Consider the following 16,499-nt stretch of genomic DNA (forward strand, 5'->3'; position numbering starts at 1 on the left):
GCTCTGCACGAAGCTGTAGGCAAGGCCTTGGGAGACCGAGCGGTAGTTAAAACACTTACCGAATCGGCGCAAGTTGAGATTCGCGATCTAGATGAGTTAGCGACCAAAGAGGAGATCTTGGAGGCAATTAGGGTGGAGTTGAAGGATAGCTCACTCCCCATTGAGGCTATCAAATCGCTTCGGCCAGCTTTTGGTGGACAGCAAAGAGCTACGGTTGCTCTTCCAATTGGGAAAGCTAAAACTCTGCTCGAGCTGTCCAAAATTAGAATAGGATGGGTAGTTTGCCGTACCCGAGCCGTGGAGCAGCCTAAACGCTGTTTCAAGTGCCTCGATTACGGTCATATGGCAGCAAACTGTCGCAGCGACTGTGACTTAAAGGGCGCCTGTTTCAGGTGTGGAGAGATGGGTCACAGTGCCAAAGCATGCACCAAGCCACCAAAATGTAGCCTCTGCATCCGGAAAGGTGAAAAGCAGACGGACCATTCAGCAGGCAGCTTCAAGTGCCCATCTTACCGTGAAGCTGCTCGTAAAATGAAATGTTAAGGTTTTTGCAGCTTAACTTAAATCATTGTGTTGCTGCCCAAGATCTTCTAGAGCAGACCATTAGGGAAAAATGTATAGATGTAGCTTTTCTCAGTGAGCCTCACCACTGTAGAACCAGCTGCCCTAGGACATGGTCAACAGACGTCAATGGCAAAGCTGCGTTGTGGGTATGCGGCAACTCAACGAACGTACTTTCGAATGTTAAGTCATTCAATGGGTTCGTACGTGGCCGATATGGTAGCTTATGGCTTTACAGTTGTTATCTGGCCCCCAGCATGCAGCTCAGTGAATTCACGACGGTGCTCGACGAGCTTGCCGAGGATGCTAGGGGTCGGAAGACCATTATAGCTGGAGATTTTAACTCCTGGGCGCTAGAATGGGGTAGCCCCACAACAAATGCCAGAGGTCGTATCCTACTGGAGATCTTCGCGACACTAGATGTTGCACTGCTCAACACTGGCCATGAGTACACCTTCAGTCGGGCGGGATACGGGTTTGTTATCGACATTACTTTTGTCACTTCATCCCTCTTTCGGGGAGCAACATGGAGCCATTGCGATAGCTATACAGGCAGTGATCATACGGCACTTCTGTTCACAATAGGTGAGCCACCTGCCAGGGCGTCAACATTGTGGAGGGAGTCGTATCGGCTAGATACTTTTGATCCCGCGGTCTTTTCAGAGGCCATTCAGTCTCTGGGTACAATTGGTAATGCTGAGGCCAGAGCATGCCAAATGGTAGCCCAAATACAGTGTGCCTGCAATAGCAGCATGTTACGTCGCAAGCAGTTCACGCGACAACATGAGCCTACGTATTGGTGGAATACGCAAATAGGTGACATTCGTCGCAAATGCATCCAGGCGAGAAGAAGCTACCAACGGGCTCGCGGTAGGTCAACGTTTTTTGAGAAACAGTTAGCTTACCAGGCAGCTAGAAGACAGCTGAAGAAGGCCATTCGGGCAAGCAAAAGAGAATGTTTTTTACAGTTGTGCGACTCAGCCGAATATGACCCTTGGGGCAGGGCATATAAGATAATAGTTAAAAGACTATACGCAGGTAGACAGGTGCAGCCTACGGATCGTCTGGAGCTTAAATCGATTGTGGAAACACTCTTTCCAGAAAGTTTAAGCTCCATTCACGCCCCTGAGTCCGAGTCTGCTGATCAGGGCTCAACGAGCACTGAAATTGTTTTAGTTACAGAGGAAGAAATATCAGTAGTTCTCCGAGGTCTTAGAACCAACACAGCTCCAGGGCCGGACGGGATCCCAAATCGTGTGCTAAAGCTAGCCCTCGCCTTGCACCCAAGTACGTTCGCCGAATTATTTAATGAATGCCTGATCCAAGAGACGTTCCCGGCAAAATGGAAAGCCCAGAATCTGGTATTGCTACACAAGGCTGGCAAACCACTAGATGAGCCATCTTCGTACAGACCGATCTGTCTCTTAGACACCATGGGAAAGGTGTTTGAGAAACTGATCTGCTCTAGGCTGGAGACTGCGATTGCAAGCGCCGGAGGCCTGTCACCAAACCAATTTGGATTCCGGAAGGCCCGGTCAACAACGGACGCGCTTAACAAAGTTCTTGGTCTGGCCACTTCCGCTATTCAAGGCACCAGATGGAGGCGCGGGACGAAGGAATACTGTATCATCGCGACCCTGGATGTAAGGAATGCTTTCAACACAGCTAGTTGGGATATGATACTGAATGCGCTGTCACAATATAATATCCCTAAATATCTAAGAGAGATAATAAAGAGCTACTTCAGAGGAAGAACACTGGTATACAACACGAGTGAGGGTCCCCAAACTCATACAGTGTCAGCTGGAGTACCCCAAGGCTCAGTGCTGGGGCCTCTCCTATGGAACATCATGTACGACGGCGTACTGCGCTTGGAACTACCAGCAGGCGCGCACACCATTGGCTTTGCTGATGATGTAGCTGTCGTAGCCATAGGAAAGGAGCTCAAAGATACAGAGGATATGTGCAGCGAAAGTATCAATCGCATACGAAGCTGGTTGACAGGAGCTGGGCTCGAGCTTGCGGCACACAAGACCGAAGTTGTACTAGTCAGCAGTCGCAAAAGAGTGGAAACTGCCAATATAAAGATCGGCAGCGTCACCATTGCGTCAAAGAGGGCGATAAAATATCTTGGTGTCATGATAGACACAAGATTAACTTTCCGCGAGCACTTAGAATATGTGCATAAAAAGGCAGCTGATTCTTGTAGAGCTCTCTCGAGAATCATGCTTAACACGCGGGGACCTAAACAGCAACGACGTCTCCTCCTAATGAGCGTCATTAGGTCTGTCATCCTCTATGCTGCGCCAATATGGGCAAGAGCGATGGCAACGCCGAGCTACAGCCGAGGCATTTGCGCGATCTACAGGCTGAGCGCAATCAGAGTCAGCTGCGCTTTCAGGACTATCTCCGATGACGCGGCGCTCGTCATAGCCGGTATGGTGCCACTGGATTATTTGGTCGCCGAAGCCGTGGAGCGGAATTCGCACGGCCCTACGCGACTCAACGCTGTCAGGGCGAACAGCATCGCACGATGGCAAAGAAGGTGGAATAGCTCAGCTAAACGGCGGTGGACGCACAAGCTCATCCCGGAGCTTGAACCATGGGTTAACCGCAAACATGGCGAGGTTAACTTCTACCTTACGCAGATCCTCTCGGGTCATGGATGCTTTCGGAGCTATTTGAAGCGCTTTGGCCACGAGGAATCTGACGAGTGCCCCTGGTGTGAGCGAGGGCATGTGGAAGACGCCAACCACATTCTTTTCGAATGTGGACGGTTCCTGGAGGAGAGGCGTCGTCTGGAAGAAGCAGTGGGCCGCTCCATCAGAGCGGACAACATAGTCAACGCCATGCTGGAATCGGAGGAAGCTTGGGAACTAACAAGCACCTTCGCGGCCACGGTGATGATGGAGCTCCGCAGAGTCGAGCGATCGAGAAGACGAGCTGTCCAAACTAAGGTAGCGCGAGCATTTATGTACCTGTGTGTCTTCTTGGCTTTATTAACTCAAAATTCTTAGCCTAAATAAATAGAGTTTATATAAAGAGTTTTGTTGCTAAAAGCAGCGATAGAACAGGAGTATATAGCACCCCGTTTATATGTACAGTCGGCAAAAAAAGTTGAGGTACACAACGAATTTCAAACTTAACTGTATTAAAAAGTGGTTAAATGAAACTAAATAAACAAAAGTGTTGCGATATTTTCAATTATATATTTAGCCACATAGAAACCTTATCATTAATTTATTTCAATAAGAAACAGTTGAATTATACTAAATAAAAAAAAAAAACAAGAAAAACATGCCAAAAAAGTCTAGGTACACTTAAAAAGAACTATCTAGAAATATGTATTAATATTTACTACGCATACTTCACACTTAGGGTTTGGTGTGATGTTCAGTGATTTTAACCCATTCGGAGCTCAAAAACTGACTTTGGGGAATCTTTTCAGGATATTTAATATTTCCGGATCCTTTTATCTAGTAAATACCAAATGTGCTCAATTGGAATAAGGTCAGGAGATTGTGGCGGGGTATGTGACTGATTTGTGTTATATAAAAGCTACTTCCTCACAAGATAAGAGGTGTGTTTCGGGTCATTATCTTGTTGAAAACAATAATGGCCGTCACCTAACTGGAGGTGAGTCACGCTCTCCTTGAGATTATCTTTCAATACTCTCAAATAGTAATGTTTATCCATTTTGGTATCTATAAATAGCAGTTTCCCAACTCCAGATGTGGTCATACACCCCCAGACTATCGCGTTTCCGCCTCCATACTTCACAGTTGCAGTTAAATCTTGTAGCTGTAGAGCAGTATTCCGTTTTGTCCATTCTTTTTGAGCCCCATCTGATCCAAAAATGTTAAATTTGGATTCATCACTCCAAATTACTGAATCCCAAAACAAGTCTGCCTTGTTTAGGTGCTTCTGAGCAAATTCTAGGCATTTTTTTTTTTTTTTTTTGGCGTCGGAAATCAAAGATTTCTTGCGCGAAGTTCGGGAATTGTACCCCTCCTTGTGGAGCACATTTCGCCCAGTTTGGGGATGCACGCTAACTCCTGAGATTATAAATGTATCCTCTTGTATTTTTGGCGCAGATGTTTTTGCATCCGTGTTTATTGTGGCCAGGATTTGGCGTTTATCTCTGATATTCTTGATTAGTGCGACGAGCTAAGTCGATTTGGACCTGTGTCCGTCCGTCCGTTCGTCCGTGCGTGCGTATGTCTGTGTGTGTGCCTATGCGAGTAATTATTGAAATATCAGTTGCTCGAAGGGTTCAGGGGATCTCGTAGTCGAGTAGTCTCGACTAGAGCTTTCTAACTTGTTTGGCCTGCATTTAGGTATTTTAAGACTTTATTGGAGCATTAAAAGGTCACACATGAAGCAAACAAATTTTGTTTTGCCTGTTTCATAAATAAATACCTCTCTTATATATAAACTAATCTTTATTCATTAATTGTCATATATGTAAGTTATGAATGTTGACTTAAGGAGTGTGTCAAAACTTTTTTTTCCGACTGTATACATTACAGATTTGCATGAATGTATTCATTTGCAGCACCATAGTACTGTACAGTAGTGCTGCAAAAATATCGGATCGGAATCGTTATAATCGATATTTTCGAATTTTGGCAAAAGATCGATATGGCTTTCTTAGTATCGATATATCGAAAAAATGGTTATTCTTGGCGTTGGTTTTAACTGTGTAAGAAGCGCATTTATTTAATTTTGCTAAATTGTATACAAATTGATTGATTTAATTTAATTGCAATAGAAAGAAAAAAAATGGATCAGTTTTTGGGAAGAAAACGTAAGTACAATTGATATATCCTATTGGAAAAGCTTGGAATCATAGCTTGTGTGTTTTAGGCGCGGCGAGGGTGGACTCCGATGAAGAAAATAAGACCGTGGGAGCCCCAAAAAAATCCGAAGTGTGGAAATATTTTGAAAAAGGAAAGGATGGTTGTGCGGTGTGCAGAAATTGCTTTAAGGTCTGCAAAACAAATGGAAATACCACAAGCCTTAAAAATCACTTAACACGCATGCATCCATCGCTGCAAGAGAGTGAATTGGCACCCAAGTCCGGTAGCATTTTGCACTTCGTAAATAAAAAATATGAGGCAACGTCCTCTGAGAGCGAGAGGATGTTTAGCAAAGCTGGAATGATTGCTAATTCCAGAAGGGCGTCATTAAACCCGGAAACAGTAAACAACTATTTTTTTAAAATAAAAACCAATGGGTTTTGTCTTAATTTCCTTTTTTTTTTTTTCAAACTGCCATGGAGGCAATTGTTTTTGTTATTATTATAATATAATTTTAAGGAGCATAGTGAATTTGAGCTTTAATGAATTGCTGTTTTAGGTTTAAGTTAATGAAAAATAATTTGTTATACGACTTTCTTCGGTTGAATAAATTTGTTTTTGTTTGATGCTGTTGCTTTTATTTTAATCTTGAAATGGTTGCCATTTTATCCATTTAGAAGTCATAATTAATATAAATATTATAATAAATTCTAAGCAAGAAAATTAACATTTAAAAGAAGTGCTCGATATATCGTTTTTATCGATCCTTTTCTCTGAAAATATCGTGAATATCGATCTTATGGAATATCGATAGTATCGATGGAGCTCGTGAAGTGCGATAGATCGATAGAAATTTTTCATTTCGATTTATCGAAGTGGTTGCGAGCGTGGTGCGTGTAAGGTACAATAAGAATAAATTGCAATCTTCTTTTTATTAATTGTAATTTTTTAGCTTTCAACAGATTAAAATAGTTAGCTACATAACAGTACAGTATTATGAAAGTTAAAATAATATTTATTGCTTCAGACCGAAGGTCGAGCTTAAAGCCAACTATAGTCAACACATTGGTTTTTATAAATAAAAACCATTGGCTTATTAGTCAATGGACTTATTTTTGACTAATTTTCTCACTATCCACTAGGTTAAGGTATCAAAATGAAGTTATTGTTTTTTTTTTTTTTCTTTCACAATAAGTGATTGTTGTTATTTAATACGCTAAGAAATCAAAATGAAGTTATTTTTTTAAAGCATTCTCATAGATATGATTCTCATATATATAGATATCATGTTGAAGTTATATATTTTCTTTATTTTTTGTTTGCACGAAAATCTTGGTTTTCTTTGAAAAGTTATAAAATTACTTCAAAAACATTATTAACAATTTTGAATTTTATTCGCTTAAACAATTTTTAAAAAAATGTTTAAAACCTTAAACAAACCCTTTTAAATTACCGATGGAAACATCGATGGTATCGATGGTTTTTTCCATCGCTGCAAAATCCATCGAGTGGTGCCACCATCTGTCAAATGTCATAAAAATTATGCAATTAAACAATAGAGAGCTGCATAAGTGCCATAAAAACGACTTCGAATTGACAATGCTCATATTGAGATGAGTGGCACCGAGTTCAAAACGAAAATTGTGAGTGCGCCCGTGTATGACTTGGAGGCACAATATTCTATTGAGCGAAAAAGAATAAATAAGTTTGAGTCTGAGTATATGAGTTGCTTTGCCGAATAAGGAAAACACGAAGGGCAATGTAATTGTGTGTGTGCAAACCAGACGGCCGACACACGGCAAATTTAGCGTTGCAATTTCGTAGCGACAACACATTCTTTATGCGTACGAAAGCTTTCATACCCTTCTCATAAATAACAAACAAACGAAAGACTATGTAATTTTGTAATACAATATATTTATTTGTTTAATTCATATTAGAATTGAGAAACATAATTTTAATTATGTGATCTGGATTCGTGGCTAGTAAACAGCGTTTCTCAGTAATCAAGTTTCTAGACTTAAAAAATACTCTCTCTGAAGCGGCGCTACTCGCTGGAATACAGCAAATTTTGAAGCTAACGCACACAGGCGTTACATATACCAAGGGATTGCAACTGTGTGTATAACGGGATCGTCGCGAAGGAATTTCAATTTTCGCTCACATTTTACACAGGCATATTACATAGGCAGCAAGACTAACGCACAAGGTCGTTACATATAGCAAGGGATCGTCGCGAAGGAATTTCAATTTTCGCTCATATTGAGAGAGGGAGATAGATAGAGTACCAAAAAAGATTAGCAAATATTAGTGTCTTATACGAGAATAAACAGCAAATACATAAGCGATTGACTTACATAATATGTACTACATATGTGTGTATGTATGCATTTGCGTGGGTATGGAATGTGATGATAGTTGCCAAAGACTTCGTCGCTATTCAGTGTCTGTCAATTCTTCATGATTTCAATTGTAGCGTAACTGCCAAATGAGCCTATATTACCTGCGGCAGTGATTTCGGCAATAAAGGCTATAGCTTGACGCATGCTTGACGCATCCTGGCATTTTTAAATAGTAGATAAGTATGAATTTTATGACCCGCATAAATTTTTTAGTCCGCTTAGTAAATTCTGAATGCTCAATTAGATACTTTGCATAATAATTAATTAATATAAAAGTTAACAGGATTATGGATAGATCGAAACATAACATAATGACATGAAAATACTAACATGCATGAGCAAGGGCAGGGAGAGAGAAGGAAAATAAGAAAAAATAAGTGCGCAACTAGGCCTCATATTAAAATGCGTGCTTTCTGCTTGATCGCTCGCAGCGCACTGATTTTGGCATTAGATTTTTTCACTGCTCAACCTTCAAGCGACGGACCCGAGCAAATACGAAGTGTTGACACGAAGATATATGCATGCAGAAACTCAAGTGCGTCGACGCCTGTATGCTTCGGTTAAATGTTGTATTCCTATTTAGGTCTTATTTATTCTCATCCTTACGAACTCACATTCTATCAACTTGTTTGTATTCCCTCACTCACTCACTCAGTCTCAATTCAAGTGGACTCAATTTTGCTAGGTTATGAGTGCTGCCATGCAGCTCTCTAATATGTATGTATGTGAGCACTTCACAAGATCGACCAAATGCAAATGCTGGGCTTCAAAATTGCTACAGGCAGCAAGAGCTTCGTACACAGGCATACAAGGGACAGTTTGTGTGCATGCTCATCGCGAAAACATTTTCTTTATGCGCACAAACGCTTTCATACCCTTCCCACAAGTAATAACGAAAACGAATTTCAAGAACCCCTTTCAAGAGGTCGATATATACTCTCTAAAGGGAAAGGGCATAGAAAGAAACAGAGAGAGAAAACAAAATATTTACTCTTGAACGCTCGACGCACACTAAACATGGCGTGAGATTTTTTCCTTGCTCCTAGCTCTCTAATAAGAAGCAGTTTTTTATTGCGACTATCGACCACTATCGACGGTATTATCGCCCACCATCGATGGTTTGGAAATTACAATCGTCCTCGTTTGATTTCGTCCACCATAAATAGTTTGGCACCTCTAACTCAAGTATCATGTAAATGCAATATATTGCAGAGCTTGCAAATGAGAGTTGAGCGTTTTTTCGTTTATTCTCTTCATCGCATCATAACCAAAAAAAATTGTGCAGACACGTCTCACTCTGAGCGTCACTCTCTGTTTTCTTTAGCATCTGTTTCGCTCAAACGCAATGCGATAACTCATTCGTGTGACGCTCTCACATGAGTGTCGCGTAAAACTAAATCGATTTTCCCTCACACAAAGCCTCTCAGCAAAAAACACTGACTAAAAAACTCAGCAGAAAATATTTTTGCCTTCGTGTGCATGCAAATACACGCATACATACATACAAAAAGAACGCAGCAATCGCGCGTGATTACCCATACAAACGCAACTGACAGTTTGCTTCATTTGACTCAAGCAAACGATCAGTGTTTGACTTGAGGAAACGAAAACAGAAACAACTGTCTCCCTCAGAGCGCGAGAGAGCTAAGCCAGACGCGACAAAAACAGTTTCTGTCTGAGTTTTTTTGACTGTGTCAGTGAAAGACACTTTTTTGCAGACAACGAAAAAGTGTTAACAGTTATATTCGAGCTATGATATATTGTATCTGTAGGTTTGCGACTACGAGTCGCCCTAAATATAACAAGTAAGAACGTTGCAATCGAGCGTTACCGACTGCGGAATACTCATTCACATCCCATCAACAATTTAGTAGTTAAGTTTCGCTCTAATACTGTAGAAAATGCCCCTACTGGGCGTAGACACCTCATTTTTGGTCAGTTCTTAGAACGTGATAACGGTACCCTAACTGCAAAGTTTGAATGCTTACCCTCAAAAATGTGAAAATTACAGGGTATTTTTCGATATGCCACGTCCCTAAAGTGTAAAAATTATTTTTGGGTCATCGATAGAGGAGGTTACTAGTAACCTAACTATCCGAATTTGAAGCTTCTAGTTTTTGTAGTTTAGGACATATAAACTTTGGGCGGACATACATATATCCGTTTAGCGGCAATTATATTGGAACCCATCCGACGCAAATAAATTAAATTTCGACTCATGTGCATATATATGGGTCAGATTGAAAGCAATATGCCTGGCGCCCACCAAATACTGAGCTCCAAGATCAGCACCTAAAACCAAATATGAGCTATGGCAGTGGATGTTGCATAGCTGGGCCTGCAAGTCGGGTTCGGGAGTTAGATACTTAGTTTTAATTGATGGTAATATGAACAATAATATGTACCTATCCTTTTTAAAGAAGAATTTGCTCCAAAATGCCGAAAAACTGTATCAAAAAGGGCGATCCCGATTGCATCAGGCAAATGACCAAAAACATAAGCCGGGTATTGACTAGTCCTGGTTGATCTGGAACTGTCCAAATGTGGTCAATCCACTGGCCCAGTGGTCATACCTAAATGTTATAGAAAATTTGTTGGCAAAATTGGGCGTGGCCATTCGGAAATGGTCAATATCCAATCAAATTGACATCAAAACGGCCTTATTGGAGGAACGGTCAAAAATCTCCAGCGAAATCACCCGAAAATTGTTAAAATCGATGGAATAACGATTAAAAGAGGTGATTAAACAAAAAAAAGGTAAAAAACAATCCTAATTTAAGAATTTTTGGAAAATAAAGTCATTTAAAGTGAAGTGCACGAAATAAGCTGTGACTTTTAAAAGGCCAGTTATTTTAGTTTTCTTTAGTTTTAAATGTTATTAATTATAATAGAAAAATAATGAAGTGCGTCAATACATAATGAATAACCAATAAATAAGACCTCATTTAAATTTTTTTTGGATATAGCATAGCATCAAGTATTCTAGCCTTATACACGAGCTCATTTGTATGTGTATATGTATTAGACGTCTGCATGATTACATTCATAACAAAGCCACATTGAGTACATTCAAATTGAGTAGAATATGATTGAGTGAAAAGGACAGAATGAGACGAATGTGTATACTACTGTTTCGCAAGACGAACATGTTGTGTCTCATGCCGAATGACTGAGTATAACGAAAGAAGAGCAAAGTGAAATGAAAACTTCGAAAACACTCGAACTACTCAAGTAGTTCGAAGAATATTTTGTGTATTCATTTTGTGCTTTGAGAAATTATGAGCAGACGTGCGAAATGGAAGCGGAAGCTGCAGGAAAAAATGTATGTATTTTTCGGCAAATACCAGCGTGTTGTTTTTGTGTTTTGTTTTGTTTAAAGCTTGTGTTTTAGTTTTACTAACAAAATGTGTAGTTGTGACCGTCTATATATGTTTTCTGTGTTGATATTTGCAGATTTAATATTAATTTGGTCAATAGCTTCCAACCTTGATAGCATTAATAAAATTATGTTTTTAAATTCTAATATTATTAATTAATTATTTGTAATAAATATATAAGTTAAAAATTCCACAACAAAAAATACATTGCACACATATTTCTTTATTTTTTCCTCTTTTTTTTTTAACAGATACACACAGCAGAAAACAGCTGACAATATTCGAATGTATTCAATATACAACATTTAATAGCTTCTGCTGCTCACTCACTCACTTCGTTTCTTTTCGGGTATATTTTTGTGCAGCCGAGAGAAACACGACTTCAGTCGCTCACTCATTCTCATTTCGTTTTGTATAAGTTTTCACTCAATTCAATGATGACTTTGTACAGTTGAATGTGCTTTTTTTGCCATTCATGCAGACGTCTAATATGTATGTACACATTAATGTGTAAGTTAAAACGCGCACGGCCGGAGTTGCTGATGGAGCAATTGGGCCGGATACCGATTGAAAGAATCGCGAACCTGACCCTACCACGCCTAAGTGGCCTGATCGTCGATGGGAAGCGTCGACTCAGCGGTCTGCCGGTCAATCTGCCGGCAGTGGCAGCTATATAAATCCATTTATGTTACTTTAAGCTTTAGTTTTAGATTGTTACTCGAGCGATTCAAACGAGTCGAAATTAAAACAAGTAAGAAAGCTCTAGTCGGGACTGCTCGACTACGAGATCCCCTGTACCCTTAGAGCAATAGATATTTCAATCATTTTTCGCGTCTTTCAGCTTACACGCACACACGCACGCACGCACATACAGGCATACACACACAGGCATACACACTCACACGTACACAAACACACGTACACAAAGACATACACACACAAGCACCTACGCATAAACACGCATGGGCGGCAGTGTGCGCTTACTATGAGAACTTAATTGTTTAATTACTTTTTTTGCGGACATACGATCTTCATGAAACTTTCAGATTATGATTATAACATGAATATACATGTATTTGCCAAAGCACAAGTCTCTAGTATTTGAAATACGCTTTTCACATAAGTGAGGATGAGGGGGTGAATTTAGAGGTGGGGGTAAATTTTAACAAAAACCGAAATTGTATAAATTGCATGTAAGCATACATTAAAAATTTGGAGACTCTAGCAATAAAGGTTTAGAAGATATAATTTTATAACTGGTTTTCGATAAGGTTTTTTTTATAAAAAAAAAGGTCGGGGTGAGTTATCGATATTTAATGATAAACTCGATATCCGCGCTGTAAATACGAACATTTAAAAACAAGTTTGAAGTCTCTAGCTCTTATATCTTCTGAGATCGACGCGTTCATACATACGGACAGACGGACAGACAGACAGACGGATAGGGCCAAAACAACTCTGCTCGTCACCCTGATCAAGAATACATATACTTTGTGGGGTCTGCCACGCCACCTTCTGCCTGTTACATACATTTCAACAAAACCATTATACCCTGATTTCCCATTGAAAATGGGCTGCAAATCCATCGATGGTGGCTCCACTCGATAATTTCTCCATCGATGGGAAAACTATCGAATATATCGATGTTTCCATCGAAAATTCAAAAGCTGAAAGAGAACATTTTGGGCAGTCACAGTCCCGGAATGAGCTCCGGCCCAGATGGTCACCCTACTAGAGGTGCCAAACTATCGATGTCACTATCACCACTATCGATGGTCGGGCACTATCGAGCGACTGAACTATCGATGGTTCAATGTCTCGATAGTGGACGATAATATCGTCAAAGGTGCGTGATTAATTATAATTTTTCTTAATTTCGTATCATAGCTTGATCGTTTTACGAATACGCTCTGCTTTATAACATAACAGAAAAGATTGTGCAGACACTATCTCTCTATGAGTGGCTCTATTAGTTTTGTTTTGCATCGGTTTTGGTCAAGTGCTTCGCATTGACTCATTGGTGTGACGATCTCAAATGAGTGTTGCGTAAAGAGTAATACGATTTTCGCTTACACAATGACTCTCAGCAAAAGACAGTTTGACTAAAAAACAGTGCACGCAAATACATACATACATACAATAGAGGACAAAGTATTTTGACAATGCATTGCAAAAACTCTAACCTCTTATTTCTTAATTCAATTCATTTAACTCAAGCAAATGATCAGTGCTTGACTAGAGCGAAACGAAAACTGAAATAACTATCTCGCTCAGAGCGTGAGCGAGCTAAGCCATACGCGACAAAAACAATTTCTGTCTTTTTTATTGTGTGAGTTAACTTATTAGCAGACAACAAAAATCGATCACTACAATAAAAACCATAACTTAATATTTTTTAGGTTTTAGCTTTTAAGTCAATTCAGCATTTATCTTAAATCACTGTTTTTATTGCGACTATCGACCACAATCGATGATACTATCGACCACTATCGATGGTTTTGAAATTACTATCGTCCTCAATCGATAGGGCCCACCATCGATAGTTTGGCACCTCTGGTTCACACACACACGCACACACACAGCCATACGCACGCACGCATAAACACACATTGACTTCAGTGCACTGCAGTGGTCGCTTACTTTGGGAACTTAATTGTTTAATAACTTTTCTTGTGGATGGACTATCTTCATTTATTATGAATAAACACGCATTGGCGGCAGTGGTGGCTGACTATGGTAATTTAATTGTTTTATAACTTTTATTGTGGATGATAGTCCATCCATTCATGAAACTTGCAGATTATGAATATAACATAGATATGTATGTATTTGCCAAAGCACAAGTCCGTATTTGAAATACGGCTTTTACAAAGATGAGGTGAGGTGAGGGTGAGGGGGTGAATATAACGGGGGTAAGTTTTAATTAAAACCAAAACTCTAAAAAGTACATACGAATCTTTTTTTAAGGAGACTCTAGCATTAAAGATGAAGTAGATATAATTTTATAGTTGATTTTCTATAAGGTTTTTTATCGATAAACAAGTAAGAAAGCTCCAGTCGAGACTGCTCGACTAGGAGATACCCTGAACCCTCCAAGGTGATATTCTAATCATTCTGCACTTCTTTTATGCACACATACATACACATGCATCCACACGCACGCATAAGCCTGCGCTCTGCTAACTGCGCAGTAAGCAGCGACTGCGCTTGGGCTGCGCTGCAGTGTGGGCAATATTATGAGAATTTATTTGTTGAATAACTTCTTTTGTAGACATAAGATCTTAATGAAACTTTTAGAGCGTAATCACATGATGAATATGTGTGTACATTCCAAAGCCCAAATCTCTAGTACTTGAAATGCGTCTTTTACAAATTGGGGGAGAAGGGGGCGTGGTATCCAAAATCTGTAAATTACAAAATCTTTGTATCGATTAACTTTATATACAACGCAAATTTGAAGACTCCATCTCTAAAAATGTTCAAATTAGGCTAAAAAAACAAAATCAATTTTTCGATTATTCGCGATAAAAAAGTTATCGGACGATTTATCGAAAAAATAAAGCAAACTCGTACTGCGTATGGTACTCACGAGTATGCATGCCAAATTTCAGCTCTCTAGCTCTTATAACTTCTGAGATCGACGCACTCATACGGACGGACGGACAGACGGACAGGGCTATATCGACTCTGCTCGTCACGCTGATCAAGAATATATATACTTTGTGGGGTCTGCCACGCCTCCTTCTGCCCGTTACATACTTTTTCACAAAACCATTATACCCTGATTTCCCATTTTCAATGGGTTCAGGGTATAAAAATAGCTAGATGAGTTATCGATTTTTAGTGATAAACTCAATATCCGCGCTATACGTACGGACATTTCTGAGATCGACAGGGCTAAATCTACTCAGCTCGTCGCTCTGATCAAGAATATATATACTTTGTAAGGTCTGCCACGCCTCCTTCTGCTTGTTATATACATTTCAACAAAACCATTATACCCTGATTTCCCATTTTCAATGTGTGGTTCAGGGTATAAAAATAGTAATCAGATTTAAATTTACCTGTGAACTCTGTATTTTGTTTTAGATCCTCCAAAACTTCCGGCTTGAGTTTACTATTTTGCTTTCCCATTTTTTGACGCTGATTTCATTATAGTGTATTCTTAAAATAGAAGGAATATAAATTTATTACATTTTTTAAAGCAATAATATTAAAGGAATGTACAATCAGGCAATACAAAAAGTATCTAAAATTCGATAAAAAAGTTAACTCTTGCCAATGTTTATATGGTCAACATTCTGCAAGAGTAAAGTTATTTTTAGAGGTGGCCTCAAATCAGGCTAAGTCCTCTTGAAGGATAAATTTGGGCAGAATAAATAAATATATATGTAAACCATGTTATTACCGCGTATTGTAAAGTCTGCAAGGTATATTCAAGAACTTTGGATCCCAAATTTACCTATAATGGAAACAAGTAAGAAAGCTCTAGTCGAGACTGCTCGTTACGAGATCCCCTGAACCCTTCGAGCAACTGATATTTCAATAATTATTCGCCCATGCACACACACACGCACACACACAGCCATAGGCACGCACGCATAAATTGGCTGCAGTGGTGGCTTACTATGGGAACTTCATTGTTTAATAACTTTTCTTGCGGATGTACTTTTATGAATATTAAACTTTCAGATTATGAATATAACATGAATATGCATGCATTTGCCAAAGCACAAGTCTCTAGTATTTGAAATACGCCTTTTACAAATATATGGTTGAGGGGGTAAATTGGAAATGGAAGCTCTAGCTTCAAAAGTGTGGGAGATATAATTAAAAAACTAGCTTTCGATAAGGTTTTTAATCGATAATAAAATATCGGGAATAGTTATCGACAATTAGAGAAAAATTCGATATGCGCGTGATACGTACGGACCTATATATTATATCTTCTGACATCGATGCGTTCATACATACGGACGGACGGACGGACGGACAGACAGACGGACGGACAGGGCCAAATCGATTCAGCTCGTCGCCTTGATCAAGAATATATATACTTTGTGGTATCTGCCACGCCTCCTTCTGCTTGTTACATACTTTTAACAAAACCATTATACCCTGATTTCCCATTTTCAATGGGTTCAGGGTATAAAAAAAATTATCTTGTGTACTAATAACATTATATCCAATTAAAAAAATCGGCATGGGGGAAATAACTTTTCAAATTTAGCAGTAACTTTATTAGCTAGTTTCGATTCATAGAAATATATACACATTACCATACCTTTTGTTCTGAAAAAGCAAGCATTCACAGAAAGTCATTCCGACCATATCTATCACTATTAAAAGGAGATTATAGA

General features: G+C 39.4%; 1 protein-coding gene and 1 long non-coding RNA gene across 5 annotated transcripts in view; one reads left to right on the forward strand and one right to left on the reverse strand.

The window, feature by feature from the left end:
• The window catches only part of LOC149269490 (uncharacterized), a 178,296-nt gene that overhangs the window by 151,964 nt on the left and 9,833 nt on the right, over nt 1-16,499 (forward strand). The window lies entirely within an intron of this gene.
• The window catches only part of Nca (neurocalcin homolog), a 54,116-nt gene that overhangs the window by 4,933 nt on the left and 32,684 nt on the right, over nt 1-16,499 (reverse strand). For 3 of the 4 annotated variants that reach the window (XM_089466671.1, XM_089466670.1, XM_089466672.1), the window contains one exon: nt 15,204-15,303. The exons of the other annotated variant lie outside the window; for it this stretch is intronic. In XM_089466671.1, coding sequence (XP_089322797.1) covers nt 15,204-15,273 — 70 coding nt within the window. In that variant the 5' untranslated portion in view covers nt 15,274-15,303. The remainder of the gene's footprint in view (nt 1-15,203; nt 15,304-16,499) is intronic. 4 annotated transcript variants of the gene reach the window in all.

This window comes from Drosophila arizonae, chromosome 4, assembly GCF_054131065.1.
Source record: "Drosophila arizonae isolate 15081-1271.41 chromosome 4, UAZ_ARI_1.0, whole genome shotgun sequence".
Lineage (NCBI taxonomy): Eukaryota > Metazoa > Arthropoda > Insecta > Diptera > Drosophilidae > Drosophila > Drosophila arizonae.